Source organism: Syngnathus acus, chromosome 22, assembly GCF_901709675.1.
Source record: "Syngnathus acus chromosome 22, fSynAcu1.2, whole genome shotgun sequence".
Taxonomy (NCBI): domain Eukaryota; kingdom Metazoa; phylum Chordata; class Actinopteri; order Syngnathiformes; family Syngnathidae; genus Syngnathus; species Syngnathus acus.
This window is the reverse complement of record NC_051106.1, coordinates 3555872-3564991: the sequence shown is the minus strand read 5'-3', so window position 1 is coordinate 3564991 and position 9120 is coordinate 3555872. Positions and strand designations below refer to the sequence as shown.

At 40.2% G+C, this 9120-nt stretch overlaps 3 protein-coding genes across 4 annotated transcripts; 2 read left to right on the top strand and 1 right to left on the bottom strand.

Moving 5' to 3' along the window:
* Positions 1–56: 56 nt before the first annotated feature.
* On the top strand, positions 57–3717 carry LOC119116783 (5'-3' exonuclease PLD4). Of its 2 annotated transcripts, XM_037242462.1 has the most exons (10): positions 57–298; positions 365–468; positions 1220–1403; positions 1484–1604; positions 1672–1799; positions 1869–2060; positions 2155–2294; positions 2880–3042; positions 3161–3257; positions 3332–3717. In XM_037242462.1, the coding sequence occupies exons 1-10, from the start codon at positions 263–265 to the stop codon at positions 3532–3534; spliced, it is 1368 nt and encodes a 455-aa protein (XP_037098357.1). In that variant the 5' UTR covers positions 57–262; the 3' UTR covers positions 3535–3717. The 2 variants fall into 2 exon arrangements, with proteins under 2 accessions (XP_037098357.1, XP_037098358.1); XM_037242463.1 differs by lacking the exon at positions 365–468 and having other exon boundaries at positions 60–298.
* Positions 3718–3884: 167 nt separating this feature from the next.
* On the top strand, positions 3885–5851 carry srp14 (signal recognition particle 14). The gene is made up of 5 exons (XM_037242465.1): positions 3885–4044; positions 4381–4453; positions 4802–4914; positions 4996–5028; positions 5103–5851. Exons 1-5 carry the CDS (start codon positions 4021–4023, stop codon positions 5190–5192), a joined length of 333 nt encoding a protein of 110 aa, XP_037098360.1. The 5' UTR covers positions 3885–4020; the 3' UTR covers positions 5193–5851.
* Positions 5443–8713, bottom strand: xgb (x globin). Its single transcript, XM_037242464.1, has 5 exons — positions 8354–8713; positions 6970–7077; positions 6625–6745; positions 6207–6287; positions 5443–6010 (listed from the first exon to the last, which is right to left on the bottom strand). Exons 1-5 carry the CDS (start codon positions 8527–8529, stop codon positions 5894–5896), a joined length of 603 nt encoding a protein of 200 aa, XP_037098359.1. The 5' UTR covers positions 8530–8713; the 3' UTR covers positions 5443–5893.
* Between the last annotated feature and the right edge of the window lie 407 nt (positions 8714–9120).

Genomic DNA, 9120 nt, shown 5'->3' with positions numbered 1-9120 from the left:
GGCGTACCCCAGTAGCAGGCCTCCGGCATTTAGGGGTGGGGTGATGTGTTTGTCTTTTGTGATGTCATGCTTTTTGTTTCTGATGATTTGTCTCCAGCCACAGTTGTTGGCACACAGTCATAAAGACGACCCAAGACGAGTCTTTATGATTGTCTGCCACAGTTGTTCCTCTTAATGCATTTGTTTTATTTTTTTTGAATAAATCTACAATCAATATTCTGCTTTCTTTCTGGACTTTATTAGGTCAATTGTGCATGGAAGGATGACCATCTGTAAACCTTACTGTCTTAAACACAAGGTATGTTGTCCTTAATTCTGCAACGATACACTTTTGTGCTATTGAAATTGTTTTGTGTCCTGTCAGGAGTTCTATGTCAACATTGCCAGTGGGGTTTATTGCGGACTGTTCATCGCGGGGATGCTGTACTTGGTTTCGTGTCTCCCATCCAGTCACCAGAACCAGTGCAGGTAACAAGGGAATTAAGTTACCTTGTTTATCTCTCTGTGCAAGAATTTGATCGTACCTACAGGAAGAGGGGTTTTGCTAAATTCATTCAAAGTGGAGCTAGTTTACGGAAGTTTACAATTCAGGTGAATCTTAGCCAGACAGCAAAGAAGTGAATGATAATCCTCAAGATTTATAATTGAATAGTATCAGCAGTAGTGTTGAAAATGAAATGAAAATATAATGTCTAAAATGTGTTACCAAGGAAATCAAGGTATCAATGTTTATTTTGGTTTTCTGTGGTTCATATTTTTTCATTTTTAATTGATGCAAATGTTTGATTGCGCCATCAATGCTAAATTAAGAAATCAGAATAATTGAAAAATATTTGACCTATTATTTAAATAGTAATGTTTATTTTGTTTTTCTGGGGTCAATATTTTTTCATTTTTAATGGATGGAAAGATGGAAATGAATGATTGCACCATAAATGCTAAATTAAGAAATCTGAATAATTTAAAAATATTTGACAGATTAATAGATTTAAATAATCATTAGCGAGCAGCCCTAACATTGAAAAAAAAAAAGTGCAGCTAATCCATGTGATCAGTATCTGAATCGGTATTGGTTGATCTCACTCATGGATCGTTGCATCGGAATCGGCACCATAAACTCTAAAAAAAAAAAAAAAAATGCTTACAAAAGACCACTAGTAAATATTTTCCACAAAAATGGGGGTGGGAGGAGAGTCTAAAAGTGTATTTACTGTTCCAGTATGGTTCTTGTGGAAAGTATTCCTCAACACATGCAATACAAAGCCAACGCGACCTTTGGGATCCCTTTGGAGAAAGCTTGGAAGGACCTCCTTTCTGTCGCGACAACCAACCTGGAAGTAGTTTCTTTTTACTGGACATTAACTGGGGATGACATCGGCATCAACGCTTCCTCTGATAAACCCGTAAGTACCATCTCAATGAGCTAAACCAGACTCTGTAGATTGTGGCATACTAACACGATGCTTGACCCTGGCAACAACAGGGACGGGAAATCTTTGAGCAACTTCAATCTCTTCCCTCCAAGAAGGTCGAAGTCCGAGTGTTGACCAGCATTCCTTCCATCAAAACACACTCCACTGACTTAAAGATCCTAGCAGAAAAAGGTGTGTGTTTGGAACACAATGGCACAACTTTCTTTCTCACCAACATCTCTCCATTCATCCTCTCCAGGAGTGTATGTACGCCATGTGGATTTTGGACACCTGACAAAGGGTGTGCTGCATAGCAAGTTCTGGATAGTGGACAGACAACATGTGTTTATCGGAAGTGCCAACATGGATTGGAGAGCTCTGACACAGGTGAAAAAACCGCTTCGGGAAACACAGTGTAAGTAAGACGACTGTTTAACCACACTCGTGACTGCGTAGGTAAAGGAACTCGGCATGGTCATTTACAACTGCCCCAGTCTTGCAAACGACCTCTATCAGATCTTCTCGTCTTACTGGGAATTGGGAATGCCTAAAAACACCATGCCAGAATACCTACCAGTCAGTCACATCAATAAACAGAACCCCCTGTTGGTCAAAGAGGATAACATCACCAGCAGACTCTACATATCAGTCAGTTTCTGTTCACTTGTTTTTTTAGGATCAACAAGAACTATATGCAGATTCTTGTAAAAATATGTTGATGACTTTTGTTATTTGCATCAAGGGTTCCCCACCGTTAATCTGCCCTAATACACGGACTCTGGACCTGGATGCCATTGTTTCCAGCATCTCGGAAGCTCAACGCTTCATTGATGTAGCTGTCATGGATTATTCCCCCATCATACGCTTTCAACACCCAAAACGGTGAATAGAAAATATACAGTGCGTCTCTAAATAAGAATATCGTGTTGAACTTTATTAAAGCAGTTCAATACAAAAGGTTACATCTGTAGTAGAGACTCACTACACACCAAGGTTATTATAGTTACGTAAAATTAATGAAATGGTAAAACTAGATTTTTTTGTCAGCGAAAGACAAATGATGGTCTGCTAAAAACACAACCATCAAACCATTATTTATATTTATAAAAAAAATATATATATAGATTTATAACTAATTACAGCTAAAATGTATTTTGTTGTTTTGTCTGTCATATAAATTTTTACATAAGCTTTCGGGCATCATTTCAAATGAATTTATTTTGGTATTACTGGTGAGCCATACAGAAGAAACAAGGTTAGTTGTTTAGAAACGAGTTTTCTTTGTTTGATTAAACGAGTGACTTACTTTCCATCCTTTTATCCAACCTTTTCAATGTTAAAAAGCTACTACCTGGAGTCTAACTGCTGAAATAATACAATTTATAAAACACAGCCAATAATTTATTGCAATGCACCTATACACCAAGCTATGATTTGTTTTATTTCCGCACTGCATTGTTCTTCCAGGTACTGGCCCGCTATTGACAACGCGATTAGGACAGCAGCGTTCAGGAGGGTTAAGATCCGAATGCTGATCAGCTGCTGGCCCAACTCCTTTCCAGGAATGCTACCTTTCCTTCGGTCACTTGCCTCCTTAAACAGCTCCACGCATCACATCAGCATTCAAATAGTAAGGAATTCATAGCATTCTGCTTTAGGCATGTTTTTTTTAAAAAAAAAAAAAAAAAAAAAAAAGATATTTATCAGCTGGTTTAAAGTAATCAATTTTGCTATTTTTGTCTGTTTAGAAGTTCTTCATTGTGCCTGGTGGAAACCAGACTAACATTCCCTTTAGTCGCGTCAACCATAACAAATACATGGTGACTGACAAAGTGGCCTACATTGGTGAGTAACTTGCATGACCTTTGCCCCCGAGACTTATCCTGCGATCAATTATTAATGAGCTCAATGCTACGCAGGAACGTCCAACTGGGATGGGGACTATTTCGTGACTACAGCTGGAGTGGGTTTGGTGATTTCCCAGCATGCTCCTCCCTGTATATGGAAGAGAAAAACCGTGCAGGGCCAGCTACAGGCGGTGTTCAACAGGGACTGGTACTCTGAGTTTACAGTGAACCTCACTGACCTGGGTCACCATGCAGACTGCCCACTGTTACCATGAGAAAGGATAAATACTCTTTATATGTGGTCAACTACATCTTAATAGCATCAATTGAAATTAAGTAATCGAAGCTACGTTTGATATATAAATTCGCAACAAGATATCCTGTATGAACATGCGCTTTAATTGTTTTGGTGTATTTTCATTTACTGCGTTGCCTGGAATAAACAGTGACATTGTGTGGAAATGATTGTTTTTAATTAGAATTGATTTCAATGGAGCTATGCAGATGTTATTTTTAATCGTTATTTTATTGATTACGATGAGTAGTTTGACAGTTGAGCACACTGACTAGGCAAGTTTTGAAGATCAGTATCAGACATTACATCCTCCGAGCCACAAGACGGCGATGTGGTAAATGAAGGAGATTGGCGGAAGTGGAGACAAGAGCGGAGGAAGAGCGCACGCACCACTAGTAGTACGTGTGCATCTAGCTGTTAGCGTCCGGCTGTTGAGCTAATCCTACGTTTCTCTCAAGTCACAAAAATGGTGCTGCTTGAAAACGATTCGGTAAGAGGCAACGTCAGTTTTGTTGTCATGTATATGCTTTGCCATTAATTTAAAGCGTGCAACTGAAGTATCATTCGGTAAACGCCAGTCAGTACTGTAGACGAATCTGGGTCCTGATAATATCAAGCTGTAAACTTGTCAAATAATTGTAACATTAAGAATTGATTTATTGAGTAAAACGCAGTTTTATGTCTGTAAAAAGAATTTCTAGTTTTTATTTATTTTTTCGTCAAAACCTTGCCGTAAAGTTAACTTGGTCTACATTTGTGTATGCATATGTGCGTGAGCCAAGTGACTAAGCAAAGTAGATTGTGCTGATTTTTTTGTTTCCTGTAGTTCCTCACAGAGCTCACACGTTTATTCCAAAAGTGCAGATCATCCGGTAGTGTTGTCATCACTTTGAAAAAGTGTAAGTAGGCCGACCGCTTGTCGTTGCATGTCATTTTAACGTCACGTGTGTGTGTGTGCGTGTGTGGGGGTCATGTATCGAAAGTACTAATGGTATCGGTTCTTGGTATCAGTGATTACTCAAGCGTTGAGAACTTGTACTGGTATTAGTCTGAAAAAGTGGTATTGAACACCTCCACACTGCGAGAGAGTATTAATTTGTGCAGTTTTTGATGAAGATAATTTTTTCCATCTTTTTTTTTAACTAAATCTGAAGAATGATTTTGTCTACATGCAGCCCTGTGAAGCACTTAGTGGTTAGTGGCATGTTGGTAATGGCATCTTTAAAGAGATTTATTTTGTCCTCCAGATGATGGGAGGACCAAGCCCATGCCCAGGAAAGGCAACTCAGAGTCTTTTGAGCCTGCAGATAATAAATGTCTTCTCAGAGCTTCGGATGGCAAAAAGAAAATCAGCACAGTGGTGAATATGTTGTTGATATGTTTTCCCCCTCCTGACTTATTATATGCTTCTTTTCATTTACTCTACATTTTTATCTTACAGGTCAGCACCAAAGAAGTAATCAAGTTTCAGATGGTACGTTTTGGCAATCTGCAAGTGTTTGAATTTCAAACAATGTGCTGAATACTGATGGAAGCAACTATTTGCAGGCGTACTCCAACCTCCTGCGAGCGCATATCGACGGCCTGAAAAAGAAAGACAAGAAGAGCAAAAGCAAGAAGAGCAAAGCCACCCAGTGAGCAACAGACTCAAGGGCTCATGAACTGATCCCGTTCCTTTCTGAGAAGATGGGAGCGGCTCCCACCCGGGTCAGTCTCGGTTCATCCACCCGGTGATCACTTTGATATTTTGCCATGATCACGTGTCGTCAATGACTTTTCCGTGCCATCTGGGAGGATTTCTTGTACTGCACAAATGGAACTCTGGAGAAAATCCACACAGTTGGATGCATTTTCTTTGGTTAAATGTCTACGCTTTCTATTTATGTTCAAATAACAATTGTGAAAGCGGTCACTTTTTATGTTTGAGCTTTTTTTTTTTTTTTTTTTAAAGGGGAGGTGTGTATATCTTTCGAAGAGATGGAATGAAATGTTTCACTAAAATCACATTTCATGTGTTTCAAAAGTTTTTTTTTCTCATGTAATCATGTCATGTACAGTGGAAATATGAAGCTGCCACTCGTTCCTTCTTTCTTTTTCAAACTCCATTTTCTGTCAAAAGCTTCAGTTCATAGAAAATGGGAAGCAGATTTCAGGATGGACTTCAACCGACCAGAATCACGAACTACGTCAGGCGCGTTTGACTTCTGAATGGGAAATCCCGAGCGTCCGGGGCAGTGTGCTATATCGGACCTGCAGCGAAATTTAAGTTGACTAATAAAGTGCTGTTAAAAAAGTCACTGTTGGTGTCCATTTTGCTATCAAAGGACAAAGTGAGCCTTTCAGAGTGCTGCATTTCGCTTGTCTCCTCTTTCCTTAGGGGAGACTGCCGCCTGGTTCTGTCTGTCCTCGTCCTCGTAGCCTTTCTTCATCAGGCGGGTCACATACTGGAACATGGTCTGGAAAAAGCCATTACCACTACAACACTCCACACACGGGCAACAATACTTTCAACCACAAGAGGCCAGCACATACTCAATAAAACCTGACTGACCTGGACAATAATATGTCCCAAGACAAAAGTCACCCGGTCAATTAGTATTAGAAAATGTTGCGGCATGTACATTTCATTAAAGGAGGATGTGCGTTTCTCACCTTCCAAGCCTCCTCCAGCTCAGTCGTCCATCTGTCCTTCAAGATGGGCTGCACGGCACTGATGAATTCTGCTCCGACATACTGCCAAAATGTGAAACGTAGCTATCAGGACCAGCAAGGTCCACTGCAATTTGTGAAATTTCATGTATTCTTTGGGGATATCACAATCAGTAGTTAGCAATGGGACTAATGGTGGTATTAAGAGGTGGATTACAGGGGTGTCAAACTCCAGTCTTCTGGGGCCGCATTCCAACATGTTTTCCAAGATTCCCTCGTTAAGTGCACCTGTGGCAAAAGTTAGGCTCCTGAAGAACGTGAAAATGAACTGAACTTTTCACTCAGGTGTGTTTAACGAGGGTAACTTGGAAAACATATTGGAACGCGGCCCCAGAGGACTGGAGTTCGACACCCTTCTTACACTGTAGTATTTGGGAGGAGCATTGTAGTGGTAATGGCTTTTTCCAAGCTCCATGGCCAGAGCCTCCAGTTGCTCCAGTTGGTCCAACCTGGCTACACTTTTCTCAATAAAAGACATGACTCTGAAAAAGAGAAGAAAAAGCGTCAAACTGGATGTGAGAGTGATGTGGCAGCTCTCAGACAGTGTGTGCGTGGAGCTTGTGATTTATTTTAGATCTCTTATAAAAGAACAATGAAAAAAAACTCTATCGTCCCAAGAAGTATTCATATATGTATCAAATAATTTGGTTTGGATTGCATATGAAATTTTAGTGTTCAGGCTTAACTGACTGACCATGTGACTTACCGCAGTCCGTGTGCTCTCAGTTCACGGTTGGTCCGCAGCCTCTCTAGGTCCTCGACATCTCGGAACAGGAAGAACACGTCCTTGCATTCGGGGTGGGTCTCAAAGAGCCTGTTACCAAGACAACGGCAGACAAGGGTGAAGCTGTGTATATACAGTAATCCCTCGTTTATCGCGGATAATTGGTTCCAAAAACCACCCGTGATAAGTGAAATCCGCGAAGTATGGTCACCAACAAGAAGTAAAGGGTTAGGGTTAGCGCAGGGGTGTCAAACTCCAGTTTTCGGGGGCTGCATTCCAACATGTTTTCCAAGATTCCCTCGTTAAGTGCACCTGTGGCAAAAGTTAGGCTCCTGCAGGACGTGAAAATGAACCGATCTTTTCACGCAGGTGTGTTTAACGAGGGTAACTTGGAAAACATATTGGAACGCGGCCCCCGAGGACTGGAGTGATATATATATATATATATACAGTGATCCCTCACTACTTCGCGTATATATATATCAGATGACATATATATCAGATGTCATATTTATCAGATGACATATATATATCAGATAAGACATATGTATCAGATAAGATATATACACAATGTGCCACTGTAAACACACATGGAATTTTAATTGGTGCTGCATATGTTCAAGCCTATGTCTTATCTGAGCTAAAACTCTAGAAGAAAGCATATTTGGAGGGAGATGAAAGTCTATTTTTACAATAATAGTCATGGCAAGACTCTGCGGTATAGCCAGAAGCGGTACATCCATTCCCAGACTAACACGCTAAGGTCACACTGGGGACACATGTCATTAATTGTGCTCCAAGCCAAGTGACCTACAACACCCGTGCTCTACATCCAACAGCTGAGGCCTAAACACCCACCACATACGTCATATAGTTTCACATGTCACTACATTAGGTACACCCATGCCATCTGATAAGTTGCGTAACTGAACCTCTTAAGGGCCGTTTTTAAAATGATTATTCTTGAATATTTTCGTTTGCTGACAACAATAGCATAGTGCACACGTGGACTGAATATTTATATATATAAGTACTGTTTGCACGGCTAAATTTCCTACTTGCACCCCTAACATTTTAAGTTAGGGGCCACTGCACTCTACGAGTTGAAAAAAGTTAGTGTGGAGCCCTGAAAGTCAAATTTCTTTAGAGTTTGCATTCAGATCAGTTTTGCATTTCTTCTTTAAATACAGTTGATATAGATGAATTGTAGCAGAGTATGATGGGATCGAAGAATACCGCATCCATATGTAAATGGAAGGAAAGTCACAGGTATCAAAAATTTCTAATGATGTGGGGGTGGCCACCATAGAGCTTATTGTGCATGCAACAATAAGTTAAGTTCTTTAAAACTGATCAACGGTCTTACCTGACAAACACTATGATGCCAACTTTTGCAATGTCATCCCTAATAACTTTCCACGACTCCTTAATCATGTCGATCTGGTTTTGGCTGGGATGTCGTCCTCCTCCTCTACCAACATCATGAGTGCTTTTTTCTCCAATTTCTGCAGTTTCAGCCAAGCCGGATATTGCACAGCCCATTCTTCATAAAAAACAAAGCTTGTTTTTTCCCCCCGCTCCAAAACAAAGAAAAAGAGTTTCAAATAAATGATGGTCAACAGGAGAGTCTCAGTGTTGTTGCTTGATGTCATTTGGTGGCGAAGTGCGCTGGTGAGTTTCGCCTTTCTGCTTGGAGATATCGACAGCCGATGTGAGACACGTCAAAGTAAAATGTACACGTGATAAGAGAACGGATATGATTTTACGCTGAAGGGTGACTCGAGCAAACATCCGGTGTAGCTCATACTACTGCTAGCACATTTGACGCATGTTTTTTTTTAAGCGTTATTGTTGATATGATAAAACATAACAGAGCCTCCGTTCAACACGACACAAGAGAAAAAAAATGCCAGGCTGTTGTGCATATTTTTTTGCAAGTTTGGAAAAAAACCAATACAAACAGACATACAAATTTGAAATCAGTGCTTTTGTTGAGTGGAGATCAAAGTTGTATTCAGAATTGACTGTAATGACCATGACAATCTGAAAATGTAAGGCAAATATATCTTATATTGATACTACTATGCATTCATGCTGATTTATGCATATAGCAATCAGCATATTAAGGACTAA

Excerpts from the sequence above, each read along its gene's own strand:
- LOC119116783 (XM_037242462.1), top strand. The coding sequence starts at position 263 with ATGACCATCTGTAAACCTTACTGTCTTAAACACAAG. Across the intron at positions 2,061-2,154 it reads CCAGCAGACTCTACATATCA|GGTTCCCCACCGTTAATCTG; the intron begins GTCAGTTTCTGT and ends ATTTGCATCAAG. Across the intron at positions 2,295-2,879 it reads CGCTTTCAACACCCAAAACG|GTACTGGCCCGCTATTGACA; the intron begins GTGAATAGAAAA and ends TTGTTCTTCCAG.
- srp14 (XM_037242465.1), top strand. The coding sequence starts at position 4,021 with ATGGTGCTGCTTGAAAACGATTCG. Across the intron at positions 4,045-4,380 it reads TGCTGCTTGAAAACGATTCG|TTCCTCACAGAGCTCACACG; the intron begins GTAAGAGGCAAC and ends TGTTTCCTGTAG. Across the intron at positions 4,454-4,801 it reads TGTCATCACTTTGAAAAAGT|ATGATGGGAGGACCAAGCCC; the intron begins GTAAGTAGGCCG and ends TTTGTCCTCCAG.
- xgb (XM_037242464.1), bottom strand. The coding sequence starts at position 8,529 with ATGGGCTGTGCAATATCCGGCTTGGCTGAAACTGCAGAAATTGGAGAA. Across the intron at positions 6,746-6,969 it reads CTGAGAGCACACGGACTGCG|AGTCATGTCTTTTATTGAGA; the intron begins GTAAGTCACATG and ends TCTCTTTTTCAG. Across the intron at positions 6,011-6,206 it reads AGCTGGAGGAGGCTTGGAAG|ACCATGTTCCAGTATGTGAC; the intron begins GTGAGAAACGCA and ends GGCTTTTTCCAG.